We start from the raw sequence: 22,036 nt of genomic DNA on the forward strand, positions 1-22,036 counted from the left end.
ATAAATCACGCTATCTGTCATCACCCAAATGAGGATGGGTTCCCCTTTGAGTCTGGTTCCTCTTGAGGTTTCTTCCTCATGTCGTCGGAGGGAGTTTTTCCTCGCCAGGTTTACTCATCAGGGCACGTTTAAAGCCTTTAATTTTCTGTAAAGCTGCTTTGCGACAATGTCTGGTGTTAAAAGCGCTATAGAAATAAACTAGACTTGATTTCTGTTATGTCATGACATTCCTTGACTCCCTTAAGAACCAACCAAATCCAAATTGTGTCTCCATTTGTTTACATGCAGCTACATGATCATGCTTTTTTCAGCGTCACACACAAAGCCCCAGCATGACTCCTTCACATCACCACACAAGACAACAATGAGAGGAAACATCAGCAGAGCTCACATTCATCCCCATCCACCCAATCCTGCACTCCGTCCCAAATCACCACGCTCTCCACTACACCAAGTCGCCCACTCTAAAGCTTCTAATCACACGACTCAACTGTAAAAGTAGGCACTCGGTTTGAGACAAAGCCTTCTGCTTTGTGCTGGATCTTATCACTGTTTGCACTGCGAGTTAGGCCGGTGTTTTCGGGATAACCCAGGATAGCTCTGGCGTCTTCTGTGGAAAAACTGAACCACAATGAGGGATCCTCTCTCGTATGTTGTTTCCAAAAACGTCTGCCTGTCCAGACTGTGGTCATACATGGAAAGTAGATTAAAAGCGGTCATCTTATTGTTTTTATTCATTTCTTTCCATCTTTCTCTTCTGAATGATGGGTTTTCCTTTCATATGGACGATTTATAAGACAATCTGACCTGATTTTGACCCTATTCGTGTTCCATCACACTGAAGGATATGATTATAGCGCATAGTTTCCTCTGTGAGGAAATAATCTTTTCATTAGTGATGAAGGAATGAAGCACAGGAAAACCGGACGACGTAAAAACTTCAGGGTTGACACCGTTTCTCCATGATTAAACCTCGGATGAGCAGGAAATGATCGCAATTACACAGCTCAGCTCAGCTCACGTGTTGGCTCGGCTCGAACCCTCCGCCCTACAGGAACCCTGGAGCGAGGAGATAAGGAGAGGGGCGATGCTAATTTTACACAGGAAAAGCAGGAAATGTGACAGTTTCCTTCAAACAGTGTGAGGCAGTCAGGCTGGCCTTGGAGGGGATCCTGTGGAATACAGGGAGGAGGAAAGAAAAAAAAGAGAGCGAGAGAGAAAGCAGTGAGTGGAGTGGAGTGAAGGAGGAATGTACTAGAGGCTAGAGGAGTGAAAGAGCTGAAGGACCAGAGTGAATGTGCATTTCAGCTCCCTTCTCCTCGCTCAGTCCGGACGGAGCGATGGCTGATAACAGCACTCATCCCATCCTGGAAATACTTCAGTCCTTCAGCACGAGTAAGACTCTCTTTCTGTATCTCAGCATATTTCTCTCTGTTTTTAAGTACGAAAGAGTTCCTGGGAACTGTTTTGAGTCGATACGGAAAATCAAAGCGCTGGGAATTTTACTCCATGACTGAGCTCAGGTATTTTTCCATTCACAGCTCCTTTATCTTGTGAGCAGAGTGAAACTGGTATTAGTCCTTTTCTAAACACGTAATAGATTTTTTTTTTAATGGAAATATTTTAGATTTTTCCATCAGTCAGGGCCTGGAGCCATTGTCGAACTGTTGAAGCAAAAGTTTGTGCACCCTCACTTCAAAATAAAGTCATTTTCATGCGTAGATGTTTCATCTACGTACCATTTTGTCATTATCCTCGACAAGCGAGACGCTTAGAAATACTACCGGTGTTATTAGCGAATTGATTAATTATTCTGAATAAAACTGAACTTTATTTGCCTCGAAGAACTTTTTCACGTTTCCTGTTTGGTTTGGACTTTTTTTTAAAAATCTTTTAAGCAGATTTATTTATTTATTTATAGATCGCAGGGTATAAATGAAGATAGAATGGAAAAGAAAAACAACAACAACAGAAAGTACTTTCAGATCATTTTTCCAAAACAGGAAAATAAGAAGAAAGTTCTGGCACCCAGTGTAGCTAAATGTAGCTCCAAGTCCAGAAAATTTCACATTAAAGACTTTTTAAAATCGTAGTTTAAACCCTGCATACTATGTTCTTCTATTCTATATCCTGGTGATTAATTAAATGCAATTAATTTAACAGAAATTGATAAGAAAAAAGAATAATTTGTAATCATATTGAAGTGTAATCTGCTATATCGTAGTGTTGTTTTTAGCAAATATTGGACTGTCTTCTTGGCCAGAGCTCGCTTGTACAAGAGATTTTTCTCTTAAGTGTGGCTACTCTGGTTAAATAAAAGCCAAATAACCAACCAACCAACCAGCCAAACAAACAAACCTTCACTTCAAAAACCAGAATAAATGACTTTTTTTTTAATGTTCTGCCATAAAATTTTCAACTCCGCTCCCTGCCAGTAGAAATAATGCTAAAATTCACAAAACTCCATGTAACACCATGACTCCTCATTTCAGGATCATTTATGTGCTCTGGCTTCCAACATAATGAGGAACAAAATTGCCTTGCCGCCACATAATCCTCATTAGCCATCTGAAAGCTGGGTTACTATATCTGCCTGAGCCAAACAGCTCTTCTGAACACTTCAGCAGAGCAGAACGGCACAGCATGACTCCTAACTGCTTGTACTGAAACATCGGAAAGGCAGTGAAAGAAAAAAATTAGAATCCTCAGAATTTTTCTTTCTTGTGTCGAGAGAAAAAAAAGTGTTTTCTTTTTTCACTGTCGCCTCTGGCTTGTTCATTAGGGATCACGTTGCGAGTCGGCCGAGTTGACTTGCTGTGAAATGGAATACGATAGTGTTGGTAATAAATATATTCCGAGATGAATAGTCCTAATTGTAATATCACGTTATTCCTAACAAAATAGCTTCCACACTTATTATAACTACAGCAGCTGATGAAACAGCACTTGATCCAGCACGTCCTCGTATTCTGCATTTCTGTCAGGTGTCGATGGTCATCCAAATTGTATTATTCTATCCACATTCACTGGATATGAGCAATCGTGTGCTCTGATAGACTAGTACTAGAGTAGCCAATCAACTCGTATATCATGAGTAGAGAAAAACAAAATGGCGGTGCGTGTCGCTGAACCAACCGAGGATGAAATAAAAACTCTACTCGAAAACAAAACCCCAACAAGTGTCCCCACGCAAAACAAACCTCGCCCGCCAGCACTTATTTTATACCTATATGCTGATAATAGTAATATTTCTCAATCGTCAGCTGTCAGGTTATAGTCCTATGAAAATCCATGACCTTGAGTTTGACATTTCAAAGTCATTCAAGGTCAAAGGTCATGGCGGCAACGGAAAGCCCGTATGGGACTTCTTATATGTTGATAAATGGTAAACATCCGGATATCATGAACCATTTTAAAGTTATAGCCCTTTGAAAACCCATGACCTTCAGTTTGACCTTTCAAGGTCACTCAAGGTCAAAGATCATGGTGCCAGATGAAAGCCCATATGGCACTTCCTATAAGTTGATAATGGTAAATATCTGTCTACCATCAACCGTTTAAGTTACAGCCCTCGGAAAATCTGTGACCTTGAGGTTTGACCTTTCAAGGTCACAGATCATGGTGCCAAATGAAAGGCCATATGGGAGTTCCTATACGCTCATAATAGTAAACATCTGTCTATCGGCAACCGTTTTTGAGTTATAATGGAAAATATGTTATTTTGACCGAAAGGTTGACCTTTCCGGTGACCTTGACCCGAACAAACAAACTGATTACAATACCTCACCCTGCTTACTCCATCATGGGCGAGGTAAAATTATGTATTTAAAAGAAACAGAAATAGCTGAAAGAATACAGTTTTTTGTTAATTTGCGTGAGCGCAAATTATTACTTTTTTTTCAAATCGCTTATAACTGTCAATTTTCATGATTTTTTCAAATCAGCTTTTTTTTTTTTTTGTTCAGGGCGGCAAGGCGCAACTTTTCCTCACTGAGTGTCATTCTCAATCTCTTACCGTTCCGGATCTATAGGGTACTGTCACACCTGCGTGCACTGGCTGACGCCGCGAACTGATTCACACGCGCGTGCGGCTAATGACTCACACCGGCACTGGATTAAGGCACAATCAGCGCGCGTATATAAGGACGCTAAAGGATTCCACTCAATCTCGTCGTACATAGCTTATAGCCAATCAGCTCATGTACGACTCAATTTCGTGGAATAACTGTTAAATGTCGATGTTGGTTATACATTATCTTATTATCTCTAGCCGCTTTATCCTGTTCTACAGGGTCGCAGGCAAGCTGGAGTCTATCCCAGCTGACTACGGGCGAAAGGCGGGGTACACCCTGGACAAGTCGCCAGGTCATCACAGGGCTGACACAGACACAGACAACCATTCACACTCACATTCACACCTACGGTCAATTTAGAGTCACCAGTTAACCTAACCTGCATGTCTTTGGACTGTGGTGGAAACCGGAGCACCCGGAGGAAACCCACGGGGACACGGGGAGAACATGCAAACTCCGCACAGAAAAGCCCTCGCCGGCCACGGGGCTCGAACCCGGACCTTCTTGCTGTGAGGCGACAGCGCTAACCACTACACCACTGTGCCGCCCGTTGGTTATACAGTGCTGTGCAAAACCTTATTACTTTTTTCATACAAGCTTTGTTCTAGATTTTTATTTCATGACTTCTACGTTATCGAGCCAACAACACAAACATTTTCAAGTTCCAAACGTTCGGGTTTTTTTCCAGCAAAAAATTAAATGTTAAAGGGGAAAGAAAAAAAAGTTTGTATCTAAGCAGTATATTCCATAAGAGGGCACTTTCTTTTCAGATTAAAAAAAGAAAACGTAATGAAGGCAGCTGGGTTTTGGTGCAAAACGAAGAAGTGAGTGTAACAGTCAAAGTGTCCAGAAGAACTGTGGCTGGTTCTGGAAGATGCTCAGTAAAACCTAAAGCTCATTTCCGCATTAATTGGACCTGAGACTTTTTTTTTTTTTTTTAAACCAAACGGTCGTCTCACACCAAATATTGACTTTGTTACCTCGCCCGTGACGGAGTAAGTGGGGCGAGGTATTGTAATCAGTGCGGTTTGTTCAGGGTAGGTGGGCAATGGTCCGTAGATTACCTGATTAAATTTGGGGGGTAATCGGGTCAAGATCACTGGAAGGGTCAACCTTTCAATCAAAATAATATATTTTCCATTATAACTCAAAAACGGTTGCCGATAGACAAATGTTTATTATTATTAGCACATAGGAACTTCCATATGGCCTTTCATTTGGCACCATGATCTTTGACCTTGAGTGATCCTGAAAGGTCAAACTCAAGGTCATGGATTTTCAAAGGGCTGTAACTTGAAAGCGTTTGATGGTAGACAGATATTTACCATTATCAACTTATAGGAAGTGCCATATGGGCTTTCATTTGGCACCGTGATCTTTGACTTTAAAGGTCAAACTGAAGGTCATGGGTTTTCAAAGGGCTATAACTTTAAAATGGCTCATGATATCCAGATGTTTACCCTTACCAACATCTAAGACGTCCCATATGGGCTTTCAGTTGCCGCCATGACCTTTGAAATGTCAAACTCAAGGTCATGGATTTTCATCAACGTAAAATAAGTGCTGCCGGGCGAGGTTTGTTTCATGTTTCATTTATTATGGCTTCCTTCTTACAGTATTTTTTTTAATGTTGAAACATTTCATTATGGCGGCGTGGTGGTGTAGTGGTTAGCGCTGTCGCCTCACAGCAAGAAGGTCCGGGTTTGAGCCCCGTGGCCGGCGAGGGCCTTTCTGTGCGGAGTTTGCATGTTTTCCCCATGTCCATGTGGGTTTCCTCCGGGTGCTCCGGTTTCCCCCACAGTCCAAAGACATGCAGGTTAGGTTAACTGGTGACTCTAAATTGACCGTAGGTGTGAATGTGAGTGTGAATGGTTGTCAGTGTCTATGTGTCAGCCCTGTGATGACCTGGCGACTTGTCCAGGGTGTACCCCGCCTTTCGCCTGTAGTCAGCTGGGATAGGCTCCAGCTTGCCTGCGACCCTGTAGAACAGGATAAAGCGGCTAGAGATAATGAGATGAGATGAGACATTTCATTATTTTTTTTATCATGCCAGCTTGAGACAAGTTAATAAAATAAGACCAGTGTATTTGGTAACATGATGCGCTTTGTCAAAAAAAAAACATGCTCATGGTTTGAAGGATAAGCTGACCAAGCACTCAACCACAACACTCATGGCTTACGTTACATCTTGGTCATCATTTTACCGTTACAGATCTGGTTCTTGTGATCTCTCATTTGATGTTCTCCACATGGAGAAAATTTTTTGCAGATTTTAAAAGGATGATACTGATCATATTGATTCATTAATTATTATTATGTTTAGTTATGGGGGCGGCACGGTGGTGTAGTGGTTAGCGCTGTCGCCTCACAGCAAGAAGGTCCGGGTTCGAGCCCCGTGGCCGGCGAGGGCCTTTCTGTGCGGAGTTTGCATGTTTTCCCCATGTCCGTGTGGGTTTCCTCCGGGTGCTCCGGTTTCCCCCACAGTCCAAAGACATGCAGGTTAGGTTAACTGGTGACTCTAAATTGACTGTACCGGTAGATGTGAATGTGAGTGTGAATGGTTGTCTGTGTCTATGTGTCAGCCCTGTGATGACCTGGCGACTTGTCCAGGGTGTACCCCGCCTTTCGCCCGTAGTCAGCTGGGATAGGCTCCAGCTTGCCTGCGACCCTGTAGAACAGGATAAAGCGGCTACAGATAATGAGATGAGATGTTTAGTTATTTAATATTGGCCTCAGATGACATGCTGTAGCTTTTTTTTGTGTATGTGTATACACATCACACTTTCAACTGCCAATATCGCACAAGAAAAGTCTGAACATCTGTATGAAAAGATACTCATTTTATTTTGCATTTCAGGAGACGTGATTCTTGCGTTCTGTCTGTCCATGGTGGTGGGACTCCTGCTGGGTGCTTTGGTGTACGTGGTGCTCACCTGGATGGCGCGTCGTCGTGCGTCTGCCACCATCACCCGCATGCCATCGTCGCGCTCTTCAGGCCGCCCGTCGTCCCCTCGCACTCGCCCTGTCTTCAGCCGCCAGAGCAGTGCCTATGACCGGCGCAGCAACAACAGCCTAGCCAGCGCCGCCTTCTCCTTCCATCGGCAGACCTCGTCTTCACCCATTGATCACACCGACCTGCTGGGTCGCAAGGACAGCTTCAGGGCCTCCACCTTCCACCCACTGATCCAGTGCAGTCAAATCGCCCGCGACGCCGAGGAAGGAAACCACGGCACCCTGACCAGCAGCCCTGGAGCCACTAACACCACAACCAATTCCATGGTCACGCCACCGAGGCCCAGATCCAGACCCAGACCGGACTCCTTCTGGGGCAACAACAGTCTGAGAGGGTTCAATGTCACACAGACGCCTCCACCGGCGTATGACAGCATCATACGGGCTTATCAGGAGACCTGCACTTGAGGGATGAGGATAAAATGCTCCCTTGTGGAGGAGGAAGTTCATAGACTCGATGATATGAATTGGGAGCAGCTTTACAAAGCACAGTCTGCAAAACAAAATTTAAATTTTTTGTTACTGTCTTTGAGATAGACATACAGAGAGAACTGTTGTATGAAATGATTACTGGCACTTAAACTGGACATGTCACTGTTCCAGAACGTCAATCACACTCACTAGCAGACTGTATCATGAGTGTCATGACTGAACGCTGAAGACTCAGCACGCATGGAGTCATCGTGATAATAAAACTGTCCTTTTACAGTACTGTTTGCATTATTAATAAAAAACTGATTTCGACATGACTGTGTATTTTGATTTCATGCTTAGCTATTGATAATTAAAGGAAATTTAATCCATGTTAAATGATTTGCATATTAATCTTTATAATTAACACATCAAAGATTTAAACATCTTTCACTGACACGCTAGTCTGTTTTCACTTCAAGTTAACCCTTTCCTACATTACCCACAATGCCATTCCACCTGCTCACAAAGGTCCAGTAGTTGCATTTAACTCTTGCTTCATCTTCACCAAAAGAAAGTGATGCAGCGGCACTTTAGTCCTTATTCGCTCCACCTTTCTCTCCTCATCATCTATACACTCTGCTCAAACAGATCAGCTTCCAAAGCTTCAATTTTAATGCTAATTCCACCATCAAGGCTATCACTCTCGTCATCTCGTACCTCTGCGGCACATTCTGGGACAGCACGTCCAGCGTTTGCACCAATGTCTGCGCTACATCCATGCTGGATTTCTCGTTAATATGAATTTTAATGAGCGTCATTAAAAATGGTGAGGAAGAAAATAAGCTCTGGGTCTTTTGATTTTTTGGAGCTAGCAGTGTATCCTGACTGTTGTTACTTATGTTTGAGATCGTTGGAATGTATTTTTCCCAATAAACATCACTGTAACTGCACTGATGAACAAATAGGCACCAAAATCACTAAACACATCGCATGTATTTCAATACTAGAAGGCACTCTGTAGAATAGAGTGCATTCTGCCACCAAGCCACATATCTTCAACATCAAAATCAAAATCACTTGAACCTAGGATAATACTAAAGCTGGAAACCAAACTTTATCCAAATCCGTTCACTACTTTTTGAGTTACGCTGGGAACAGATTAAAAAAAAATCATGGATCCACGTACATATCCGGATTTGCATCAAAATCTAATCAATTGTTCCTTCGCCCGTGGCTCACCTTTCCTCCAAATTTCTTCAAAATTTGTTCACTACTTTTTGAGTTACATTGGGAACAGACAGACAAACAAACAAACAAACGAAGGTGGAAACATGACCTCCGCCATGACAAAGTTGGCGGAGATAATAATAACTAGAAGGGCACTCCGTAGAGTGCATACCTCCACCAAGCCACATATTATTAACATCAAAATCAAATCATTTGAACCTAAGATAATCCTAAACCTGTCCACCAAATTCCATCCAAATCTGTTCACTACTTTTTGAGTTACACTGGGAACAGACAAACAAACAAAGGTGAAAACATAATCTCCAACAAATTTGGCGTTAATAATAACTAGAAGGGCGCTCAGTAGAGTAGAGTGCATGCCTCCGCTAAGCCACATATTATCAACATCAAAATCACTTGAACCTGGGATAATACTAAAGCTGGACACCAAATTTCATCCAAATCCATTCACTACTTTTTGAGTTACGCTGGAAACAGACAAACAAAAAAATCCTGGAAAAATCGACATACCTATCCAAATTTGCATCAAAATCTAAACGATTGTTCCTTGCCCCATGGCCCACCTTTCCTCCAAATTTCATCAGAATCTGTTCACTACTTTTTGAGTTATGTTGGGAACAAACAAATGAAGGCGAAAACATAACCTACTAGAACAAAGTTGGTGGAGATAATAATAACTAGAAGGGCACTCAGTAGAGTAGAGTGTGTACCTCCATCAAGCCACATATTATCAACATCAAAATCAAATCACTTGAACCTAGGATAATACTAAAGCTGGACACCAAATTTCATCCAAATCCATTCACTACTTTTTGAGTTATTTTGGAAACAAACAAAAAAAATCCTGGATCTGCATACATATCTGGATTTATGTCAAAATCTAACAACTTGTTTCTTGGCCCATGGCTCACCTTTCCTCAAAATTTTATCAAAATGCATTCACTACTTTTTGAGTTACATTGAGAACAAACAAACAAACAAACAAACGGAGGTGAAAACAACCACCTCTAACAAAGCTGACGAAGGTAAAAACAGCCTTAACATCACTGTTTACAAACCAACAGCTGGTTGTGCAGCAGATTTGCAAGAATGTTTTAAGATGAATGTATCACCTTTACGGTTTACTGTGTATCATGGTAGAAACGGGATTCACTATCCTTTCTCTAATACTTGATGCATTTTGTCCTGGTTTCTCATTTTTAACATAAATTTCATATCAAGGGTTTACAAGAGTTGTTTCCTGGTGAAAGCAGCCATTTGGGGCCTCCAGGCCACTAGGGGGCGACATAAGAATTCATGTTTAGTTTGATATTCTGGTGCAAAGAGATGATGAGCTCATGGGTGTTACTAAGCTGTTACAGGGTCTCCCTTGAGGTCTGTAGTTTGAGACGTATGACTTGCGTGGGTGAGGAGATACTGGGCGAGTCATTCAGCTTGTTGGTTCCTGGTTTTAGCCGATTTCTTAGTAGCTAGTATCAGAGAAACAAGCACAATGATGTGTCTCAACAGCTTGTCAATCAAATAAACCATTCCACTAGTCCGTGGTGAACCCAGCACATGATTGAAGTGTATTCATACTTGCAACATTTTTGGGAGGGACGATGTTAAAAGCGCACTGCTTCCATCCTGATACTGACCTGATGTTCCTCGCTGCACTGCCTGGATTTCCCTTTTCTCTGAGGAAGGCATTCTTTAATGCATCTGACCTCATGTATAGTGACCTGCAACAGCTGCAATGTGACATCATTACCAAATTTGTGATGAAGCACAAACGTCTTTCTATTTTGCACATTCGGCCTTTTTTTTATTACACAAAGAACTGAAACTTTCACTAGAAATATAGAAAAATAATCCACACAAGGGTGGTGCGATAGGGTCTGAAGTTTGTTATTCTTCTTGTACCACAGTGATTCACCAAGGATTGCAAGTTTTAATTGACCAAATGTCAGTTTTTGACCATTTACTGGTACATTTAACGTTGTGGAATATCCATGAGATAATTAATGACCTATGGTCATGAGCTTTGGGTAATGACAGAAAGAACAAGATCGCGGATACAAGCGGCTGAAATGAGTTTCCTTCGCAGGGTGGCTGGGCGCTCCCTTAGAGATAGGGTGAGAAGCACAGTCACTCGGGAGGAGCTCGGAGTAGAGCCGCTGCTCCTCCACATCGAGAGGAACCAGCTGAGGTGGCTCGGGCATCTTTTTCGGATGCCTCCTGGACGCCTCCCTGGGGAGGTGTTCCAGGCATGTCCCCCCGGGAGGAGGCCCCGGGGAAGACCCAGGACACGCTGGAGGGACTATGTCTCTCGGCTGGCCTGGGAACGCCTCGGTGTTCTTCCCGAGGAGCTGGCCGAGGTGTCTGGGGAAAGGGAAGTTTGGGCTTCCATGCTTAGACTGCTGCCTCCGCGACCCGGCCCCGGATAAGCGGAAGAAGACGAGACGAGATAATTAATGAAATGGTGACAGTGGAACACTTCCCTCAGATATGCCAGTTAGTTACGAAAAAAAAGGCCTCTTTATCAAGCTGGACAAAAGAAATGACACCGTTTAAATAGAGTACGGGTCGGTCTGTCACGTACAGCTGCAAGCCATAAACAAACATCTCAGCTGATGGAAGATTGAGCACTCGCTTATTACATCCCCAATTCCGAAAAAGTTGGAACACTGTGTCAAACAAATTTAAAAAAAAAAACAGAATGCTGTGATAGCAAGAAGGTCCTGGGTTCGAGCCCCGGGGCCAGCGAGGGCCTTTCTGTGTGGAGTTTGCATGTTCTCCCTGTGTCCGCGTGGGTTTCCTCCGGGTGCTCCGGTTTCCCCCACAGTCCAAAGACATGCAGGTTAGGTTAACTGGTGACTGTAAATTGAGCGTAGGTGTGAATGTGAGTGTGAATGGTTGTCTGTGTCTATGTGTCAGCCCTGTGATGACCTGGCGACTTGTCCAGGGTGTACCCCGCCTTTTGCCCGTAGTCAGCTGGGATAGGCTCCAGCTTGCCTGCGACCCTGTAGAAGGATAAAGCGGCTAGAGATAATGAGATGAGTGAGAATGATGTGATTTGCAAATCATGGAAAGCCTATATTTAATTGTAAATAGTACAAAGACAACATACTGTATCAAATGCTGAAACTGAGAAATTTTTTTGTTTTTTGAAAAAAATATATATGCTCATTTTGAATTTGATGTCAGGACCATATTTCAGAAAAGTTGGGACAGGGACAACAAAAGACTGAAAAAGTTGTGTCATGCTAAAAAAAAACCTAATTAGGTTAATTGGCAACAGGTCAGTAACATGATTGGGTATTTTAAAAAAAAACATCCCAGAGAGGCGGAGTCTCTCAGAAGTAAAGATGGGGAGGGGTTCACTGCTCTGTGAAAGACTGCGTGGGCAAACAGTGCAACAATTTAAGAATAGCGTTCCCCATGAGCGGCACGGTGGTGTAGTGGTTAGTGCTGTCGCCTCACAGCAAGAAGGTCCGGGTTCGAGCCCCGTGGCCGGCGAGGGCCTTTCTGTGTGGAGTTTGCATGTTCTCCCCGTGTCCGCGTGGGTGTGCTCCGGTTTCCACCACAGTCCAAAGACATGCAGGTTAGGTTAACTGGTGACTCTAAATTGACCGTAGGTGTGAATGTGAGTGTGAATGGTTGTCTGTGTCTATGTGTCAGCCCTGTGATGACCTGGCGACTTGTCCAGGGTGTACCCCGCCTTTTGCCTGTAGTCAGCTGGGATAGGCTCCAGCTTGCCTGCGACCCTGTAGAACAGGATAAAGCGGCTAGAGATAATGAGATGAGATGAGAGACGTTCCCCATTGTAAAACTGCAAAGAATTTGTGGATCACATCATCTATGGTCCATAATATCATTAAAAGATTCAGAGAATCTGGAGAAATCTCTGTATGCAAGTGACAAGGCTGAAAACTGACATTGGATGCCTGTGATCTTCAGGCCCTCAGGAGGCATTAAAAGCAGACAAGTGTCTGTAGTGGAAATCGCTGTAAGGGCTCAGGAACACTTCAGAAAACCATCGTCTGTGAAAACACCTCATTACTGCATCCACAAATGCAAGTTAAAACCAGATATAAACAATATCCAGAAACACCACCACCTTCTCTGGGCCCGAGCTCTTTTACAATGGATTGAGGCGAAGTGGAAAAGTATCCTGAGGTCTGACACTGACAGTCTTGTGTTTAAGTCTAGGCTGAAAACATATCTGTTTAGTCAAGCCTTTTGTTAATGGTGTTTATGAGATAAAGGAGTAGATCTGGAGGGTCCTCAGACATAGAGTGTTTTGGTAAACTGGGATGTATGGATGCTGTCAGTCCCCACTCGCTTGCTCACTCGAGTTTGTTGACAATGTAGTGGCTGGCTGCTTTATATTCTGAGGCTCCCTCATGCCTGTGTTACCTTCTGGCTCTCCCCTTTTAGTTATGCTGTCATAGTTAGTTGCCAGAGTCCCTGCTTGTACTCAGCGCAATATGTATACTGTTCCTACTTATTCAGGTGACACTGGGCATACCTAACAACCTGTGTTTTCTCCCCCCCCGATCTGTCCCTCTGAGTTACATGTCGGTCCTGGGATCAAGATGCTGACCTCTTCTGCTCCTCGGACCTGCCTGATCCATCCTGGTGCCCTGTGTCTGGTTGGAGTCTCATCGCATTGCTCCTGTGGAGGACGGCCCCATGTGGACAGTTGGGGGGCGCGCCTGGAGGACGCTCTGGACTCTTGCAGTGGTCCTTTTGTGGCTGGGGACTGCAGTTGACTTGCTGACTTTAGGACTGCAGTTGTCGTGAACAGTTTTGCGCTCGGGTTTCCGTCGGTGGAGGATTTATAGCATCAATGAAGCTGACTTTGTTAGGACTGTTAATGTTATAGTCATGTTGTCTGTTGTTGCCCGGATGGGGATGGGTTCCCTTTTGAGTCTGGCTCCTCTCAAGGTTTCTTCCTCATGTCGTCTGAGGGAGTTTTTCCTTGCCACCGTTGCCACAGGCGTGCTCGTTGGGGATAGATTAGGGATAAAATTAGCTCATATTTTAAGTTGTTCAAATTCTGTAAAGCTGCTTTGCAGCAATGTTTTTTGTTAAAAGCACTATACAAATAAACTTGACTTGACAAATCAAAATTAGAAATTCTTTTTAGAAATCATAGACACCACGTCCTCCAGGCTAAAGAGGAGAGGGACCCTCCGGCTTGTTATCAGTGCACAGTTCAAAAGCCAGCATCTGTGATGGTATGAGGGGGCATTAGTGCATGGGTACCTTGTACATCTGGGAAGGCATCATTTGCTGAATTATATATATATATATATATATATATATATATATATATATATATATATATATATATATATATATATATATATATATATATACACGTTTCAGAGCAATATGCTGCCATCCAGACATCTTTTTCAGAGAAGGCCTTCCTTCTTTCAGCAAGACAATACCAAACCACTTTCTGCACATATTAAAACTGCATGGCTCCATTGTAAATGAGTTGGGGTGCTAAACTGGCCTGCCTGCAGTCCAGACCTGTCTCCCATTTAAAATATTTGGCGCATTATGAAGCGCAAAATGTGACAAAGAAGACCTCAAACTGTTGAGCAACTGAAACTGTATATCAGGCAAGAATGAGACAACAGTTCTCTTTCAGAACTATAGCAATTGGTCTCGTCAGTTCCCAAACATTTACAGAGTTTTGTTAAAAATAGAGGTGATGCAACACAGTGGTAAACAACGCCCCTGTCACAACTTTTCTGAAACGTGTTGCTTAGATCAAATTCAAAATGAGCTTTTTTTTTTTCAAAAAACAATAAAATTTCTCAGCTTCAACATTTGATATGTTGTTGTTGTACTATTTTCAATGAAATATAGGGTTTCCATGATTTCCAACTCATTGCATTATGTTTTTTGTTTACTGTTTACACAGTGTCCCAACTTTTTTGGAATTGGGGTTGTAATAATAATAATAATAATAATAATAAGTTTGATTGTTCTTTTATTTCACGTTACTTTCTAATAATATAAGGTTTTTAATCTAAATTCATATACGCATATTTATTCTTGTTTTCAAATAATTTGTGCATGAAATAATGGATTAAACACAGAAAGCTACAGGGGCTTGAGTGACATATAGTGTAATGTTCACTTTTTGCACATATTTTTGCTGAAAACAAATCCAAAATAGGCGACAATATAACTATTCACATCTAGTAACTGGAGAATTAATAAAATATATCTACTGAAGACTGAATACTGGTCTCTTGCAGCTAAAGGTGTTGTTCATTGTTTCTCATTTGCACTATTCCGCACTACCTCATCTTAACAGCTGCTAGTTTGTTTATACTGCTTATTTCATGTTTACCTGCTATACCTCAAGTGCCCTTGACTGTTTGGTTATTTGAACCAATTTATGTGTTTAGTCAGCACGGTGGTGTAGTGGTTAGCGCTGTCGCCTCACAGCAAGAAGGTCCGGGTTCGAGCCCCGTGGCCGGCGAGGGCCTTTCTGTGTGGAGTTTGCATGTTCTCCCCGTGTCCGCGTGGGTTTCCTCCGGGTGCTCCGGTTTCCCCCACAGTCCAAAGACATGCAGGTTAGGTTAACTGGTGACTCTAAATTGACCGTAGGTGTGAGTGTGAATGGTTGTCTGTGTCTATGTGTCGGCCCTGTGATGACCTGGCGACTTGTCCAGGGTGTACCCCGCCTTTCGCCCGTAGTCAGCTGAGATAGGCTCCAGCTTGCCTGCGACTCTGTAGAACAGGATAAAGCGGCTAGAGATAATGAGATGAGATGAGTGTTTAGTCTACGTCTAGTTCATATCTAGAGTGTTTATACTGTTTATATTGTCTGTTTGAGTGTTTAGTCTGTGTAGTTCTTATCTAGTGTTTACACTGTTTATATTGTCTGAGTGTTTAGGCAAGGCAAGGCAAGTTTATTTGTATAGCGCATTTCATACACACAGGCAATTCAATGTGCTTCACAAAAAATAAAAGCATAAGAACAGTAACAAAGAATTAAAGTAAAAGTGAAATCATTAAAATCCAAAATTAAAAAGAAATTAAAATAAAGAATTAAAGTAAAATCTCATCTCATCTCATTATCTGTAGCCGCTTTATCCTGTTCTACAGGGTCGCAGGCAAGCTGGAGCCTATCCCAGCTGACTACGGGCGAAAGGCGGGGTACACCCTGGACAAGTCGCCAGGTCATCACAGGGCTGACACATAGACACAGACAACCATTCACACTCACATTCACACCTACGCTCAATTTAGAGTCACCAGTTAACCTAACCTGCATGTCTTTGGACTGTGGGGGAAACCGGAGCACCCAGAGGAAACCCACGCGGACACAGGGAGAACATGCAAACTCCACACAGAAAGGCCCTCGCCGGCCACGGGGCTCGAACCCGGACCTTCTTGCTGTGAGGCGACAGCGCTAACCACTACACCACCGTGCTGCCTAAAATAAATTATGTTAAAGGAAATTAATTACACTTTAGGTAAAAATTAATCAAGTGAAAGCATCTGAAAATAGCTTTGTCTTGAGCCTGGATTTAAAACTAACAACAGTAGGAGCATTTTTGATCTCATCTGGAAGTTGGTTCCAAAGCTTAGCAGCATAGCAACTAAAGGCTGCTTCACCACACTTCGTTTTGACAGCTGGTATTACTAGCAAGTTTTTCTCCTGTGATCTTAGAGACCTAGTTGGTGCATATAATTGAAACATATCCAGTAGGTAGCTGGGTCCCATCCCATTTAATGTTTTAAATAGAAGAAGTAATGCCTTAAAGTCAATTCTATAGCTCACTGGGAGCCAGTGCAGAGACCTTAGGATTGGAGTGATATGGACTACCCTTTTTGTTCTTGTAAGAACCCTTGCTGCTGCATTTTGGATTAGTTGAAGCTCTTTGATGGTCTTTTTTGGAAGACCTGTGAAAAGGCTATTGCAGTAATCAACCCTACTGGAGATGAAAGCATGAATAAGTTTTTCTAGATCATGCTTTGACATGAGACCCCTGAGTTTAGAAATGTTTTTTAGGTGATAGAATGCAGACTTTTTTTACCACTTTCATATGACTGTTGAAGTTAAGTTCGCTGTCAATAAGGACACCAAGGTTTTTGACAGTATCCTTTGCTTTAAGCCCCTTAGTTTCAAGAACAGTGGCAATCCTAAGCCTTTCCTCCTTTTTGCCAAATATAATTGCTTCAGTTTTATCTGCATTCAGATGAAGAAAATTGTGAGACATCCATTTGTTAATTTGGTCAATGCATCTATGAAGAGACTCAAGAGGGGCATAGTCATTAGGTGACATAGCTAAGTAAAGCTGAGTGTCATCTTCATAGCTATGGAAGTTTATTAAGTTATTCTTAATAATATGTCCAAGTGGGAGCATATAAAGGTTGAATAGTAATGGTCCCAGGATTGAGCCCTGGGGAACCCCACAGTTCAAGGACACGGGTGATGAACTGTGGCCTCCAATGGCCACATAAAAAAATCTTTGTTGTAGGTAAGATTTTAACCAGTTGATTACTATACCAGTAAATCCAACCCAATGCTCCAGTCGATGTAACAGTATGAAATGATCTACCGTGTCAAATGCAGCACTTAAGTCTAAAAGCACCAAGACTGATGTTTTACCAGCATCAGAATTAAGACGTAGGTCATTCATGACTTTAGTAAGAGCTGTTTCAGTGCTATGATCGGCACGAAAACCTGACTGAAACTTATCAAAACATCCGTTTGATGTCAGGAAGGCAGTTAATTGATTAAAAAAATTTTTTCAATTATTTTACCAACGAATGGCAAATTGGATATGGGCCTGTAGTTGTTGAGTACTGAGACATCCAGGTTATTCTTTTTCAGTAGGGGTTTTACAACCGCTTTTTTCAGAGATGAAGGAAACATGCCAGTTCGTAAGGAGGTGTTGATAATCTGAAGTACCTCGTCTGATATTAGGTGAAGAACAGATTTGAAAAAGACTGTAGGTAAAATGTCCAGTTCAGATGTAGAGGAGCTGAGACTTTGTACTGTTTTTCTCAGAGTCTCAACATCAATTAAACTAAATGTTGACATTATATTATTACGACCCCCTCTCTCTTTATCCAATGGTTCCAGATTTTGAAGTGTTTGCACCTGTGTGGCTATATTCATACGTATTTTATCAATCTTTCCTTTGAAAAAGATGCAAAGTCATTGCATGTATTAACTGAGAGAAATTCAGAAGGCATTTGTCTTGATGGGTTTGTTAGCTTTTCAACTGTAGAAAATAGCACACGGGCATTGTTGATATTCCTATTAATAATGTCAGCAAAAAAAGACTGTCTTGCTTTAGAAATTTCTAAGTTGTATAGTAGAGTGGGGGAAAAAGCCCCCGTGGGGTAATACGCCCCCGGCCTGTTTTACCCAAAATAACCACCAGATGGCGCAAAGTCACATTTCTATTGTTGATATGGACTGGCTTGACAATGGGGATATACAAATATCCACTGTGGATCGCATATCAGCAACGCAAATTTCATGGTAAGTGATATAATTTTCAGATATCAGTAACACTGTATTTAGATAGCTGCTATTTCGTCAGATATCACAGCTGTGTATGTGGTATGAGTAGACAAGTCAGTACGTTAAAAAAAATACATTAGGTATAAAAAGTTGAATCACATTTTGAAAGTAAGACCCTTTTTTGTAAAAGTGTAGTCTGTGGGGTAAAACGCCCCCTTAATGGCGGGGTAAATGGCCCCCAGGGGGCATCGTTTCCTTTTATCATAATTACTGTATTTCATACATTTCTGAATAGCAGATACATAGTTTTTAATAACATCTCGCTTACCTGGTTGAGTAAAGCAAGTAATTTGAACTTAATATTAAAAAAAATTCATATTAGCATTATTTATTGATGCACTTGTTCTTTGTTAATTCATGTTTAATCCACACAAAATTATATTGAAATTAAAATGCGAAATATAATAAAATAATGCATCTATTCATTAATTCAGGGATATTTTCTTGTTTCTTTCACATTATAGGCTTAAGTAAACACTTTTGCTATCCAAACAGCTTTTTTTGAGTGAGGGGGCCTATTGCCCCACCTCAGGGGGCCTTTTACCCCACTGGGGGGGTAAAAGGCCCCCTTGGCACAATGTTTGTTTTTGTTAAAAAAAAAAAATTAAGTATTAACTTTAGGCAAACTTTAGGTGGCATTATTGTTCATGTCACTGTTGTCAGAAACTACGATAAAACTAAACACATGGTTCATTTCAACTTGGAGAAAAACTGAATTTTCCTTAATGGGGGCTTTTCCCCCCACTCTACTCTATTTACATAACATCCCTTTGTAGATTTGATAATGAATCTGGAGTTTAGATTTATGCCATTTTCTTTCAGACTTTCTACATTCCCTCTTTAACATTTTAACTGCTGGATTTAATTTCCAGGGTGCTTTTCCTTTGTCTATGACTCTTTTGGTTTTTAACCTTCATCCTACCAAGTGGGGTCCATCTGGACCCCGCACCTATATGTTTGTTTGCCATTTTAAAAATATGTGACATACTGCCTCACCGTTTTATGAATTTGTCGGAATTTATGTCTTAATTAAAACACTAAAGCACCGGAAGATCAGCTTTTTGCATTGTGAAGGTACAATTAATTTGTTACTGGGGTCCAACCGGACCCCAGAGTAAAGTTTATCTGTCTTTCATTTTATAATTGAATAGCACACTGAAAGTTAACTTCTTTTATTTCTTTTATGTTCCATAATGAAACTACGGGGCGGCACGGTGGTGTAGTGGTTAGCGCTGTTGCCTCACAGCAAGAAGGTCCTGGGTTCGAGCCCCGGGGCCGGCGAGGGCCTTTCTGTGCGGAGTTTGCATGTTCTCCCCGTGTCCGCGTGGGTTTCCTCCGGGTGCTCCGGTTTCCCCCACAGTCCAAAGACATGCAGGTTAGGTTAACTGGTGACTCTAAATTGACCGTAGGTGTGAATGTGAGTGTGAATGGTTGTCTGTGTCTATGTGTCAGCCCTGTGATGACCTGGCGACTTGTCCAGGGTGTACCCCGCCTTTCGCCCGTAGTCAGCTGGGATAGGCTCCAGCTTGCCTGCGACCCTGTAGAAGGATAAAGCGGCTAGAGATAATGTGATGTGTGATGTGATGAAACTACCAAGGCATTCCTTCTTGGGGTCCGTGTGGACCCCACTGCTGCAATAAGCACAGGCTGCAAAACAAAAGCCCTAAATTATTTTACAATTACTTTTTTGTTTTAAATTCTGTAAGAAAAGACCTAAGTTGTAATCCAGAATGTTTTACAGCTGCATGAGCTGCAAAAATCGTGTATATAATGCCAATTTTTTTTGTGGCGCTATAATTTGCTACATGTATGCTAGTTATTGCAATATTATTGCAATGTTATTGCATTTATAATACATCATTGATATTCAGCCATAGTGGATTTTGTTCTTAATAAAGTTATGTCTGTTTGCTGCATTGAATTGGTTCTTACTGCATTGGTTTCAAGGTATTCCCTCCTGGGGCCCATACGGACCCCGCCTGGTAGTTTGTGTATGTAAAATTGGCTGGTAGGATGAAGGTTAAGTGTGTTCTTTATGCCTTGGGCCCTTTAGTGTATTGCTGTTATTAATACAAGATGTTCTGAACAAAACTTATCTGGTGATTTTGTCTTTATAAGCTTTAATTTTAAGGAAAAGTATTGGGGTCCAAACGGACCCCACATGGTAAGATTAAGGTGTAAAATAGCATGGTAGGATGAGGGTTAAAGGAGCAATAGCATCCATAATATGATTCATTCTTGAATTAAAAATTTCCATTAGATCATCTGCACAATCTAAAGATTGACATGGGAGTTCTGAGAGTTCCTGCTCAAAAAGAGCTGCTGTGCCATTGGTAATTACCCTCTTTTTTACAGTCACAGACTTGTTTTGAAAGTTGTTTAGTCTATGTTTTGTTCTTATCTAGTGTTTTTATACTGTTTATTTATCTCATCTCATCTCATCTCATTATCTCTAGCCGCTTTATCCTGTTCTACAGGGTCGCAGGCAAGCTGGAGCCTATCCCAGCTGACTACGGGCGAAAGGCGGGGTACACCCTGGACAAGTCGCCAGGTCATCACAGGGCTGACACATAGACACAGACAACCATTCACACTCACATTCACACCTACGCTCAATTTAGAGTCACCAGTTAACCTAACCTGCATGTCTTTAGACTGTGGGGGAAACCGGAGCACCCGGAGGAAACCCACGCGGACACGGGGAGAACATGCAAACTCCACACAGAAAGGCCCTCGCCGGCCCCAGGGCTCGAACCCAGGACCTTCTTGCTGTGAGGCGACAGCGCTAACTACTACACCACCGTGCCGCCCCTGTTTATTTATACTGTTTATATTGTTTGAGTGTTTAGTCTATGTCTAGTTCCTATCTAGAGTGTTTATACTGTTTATATATATATTTTTTCAATTATTCTATTTATTTATTGCATTGCCTGTTTGCACCGTGGCTCAGAGAGGACTGATATTTCATCTGTGCTGTATTGACTTGAAAAACATGGTGAAAACCACAAGATGGCGCCGGACTAGTGGAATATTCTCGAAAATACGTCAAACACTCGACTCCATTTCAAGGTCGCATCATACTCGAGGCTTTACGGTATTTGTGGAGTTCAAATGTCGGACGCTTCCTGTTTATTTTTTGGTTTTGTCTGCAACTGTCTTAAATGGGGGCTGGGAAGAGATTTCCCCATTTGCAATAAACTATTCCTAGTTTTCATAATTCTATAAAACAAGGTAAATTATGATTTTTTATTTTATATGGCGGTATTGTAGATAACTCTAACCCAGTGTTGCTAACGTTAACGCAGTAACAGTGATGTGACATGACTGGCTATAACTGTGAAGTTTTTGCAATATATATGCATAATATTTTATATAACTTTAGTGTTACTTGATAAACATATATTAACAGTTTTATCAGTCAGCTATTAAACAGGACACCGTCATGAGGTCATATTATTTCTTGCAAGCTTGAGGTCGAATATCAAAATCCTCCTTGTTTTATGTAAAGTGCACTTGAAGCCGTTACGTCATTCCGTATATTAGTGCCCTACATAGGGAGGAAGGCGCCATTTTGAATTTGTGTGAACAGAATGCATTGACAGGGTTAAAGGTCGGAGGTGAAACGTAGAATATCAACTTTATTGTCTAGAAGAACGACCCAAAAAGCGAATTCAGTCTTCCTGGTGTCTGATTTGCAGCCTAAAATTGAATAAAACGGTTAAAATATACTGTTTTGCCC

General features: G+C 41.9%; 2 protein-coding genes across 2 annotated transcripts in view; both read left to right on the top strand.

Moving 5' to 3' along the window:
- The first annotated feature begins 999 nt into the window (after positions 1 to 999).
- Positions 1,000 to 7,831, top strand: myct1a (myc target 1a). The gene is made up of 2 exons (XM_060915790.1): positions 1,000 to 1,395; positions 6,931 to 7,831. Exons 1-2 carry the CDS (start codon positions 1,296 to 1,298, stop codon positions 7,491 to 7,493), a joined length of 663 nt encoding a protein of 220 aa, XP_060771773.1. The 5' UTR covers positions 1,000 to 1,295; the 3' UTR covers positions 7,494 to 7,831.
- A 13,563-nt stretch (positions 7,832 to 21,394) lies between these two features.
- serac1 (serine active site containing 1) overlaps positions 21,395 to 22,036 on the top strand; it is a 68,164-nt gene continuing 67,522 nt past the window's right edge. The window contains exon 1 of the mRNA XM_060916354.1: positions 21,395 to 21,528. The gene's annotated coding sequence lies outside the window, so the exon portion shown is untranslated. The remainder of the gene's footprint in view (positions 21,529 to 22,036) is intronic.

The sequence above is a fragment of the Neoarius graeffei genome, chromosome 3 (assembly GCF_027579695.1).
Source record: "Neoarius graeffei isolate fNeoGra1 chromosome 3, fNeoGra1.pri, whole genome shotgun sequence".
NCBI classification, from domain to species: domain Eukaryota; kingdom Metazoa; phylum Chordata; class Actinopteri; order Siluriformes; family Ariidae; genus Neoarius; species Neoarius graeffei.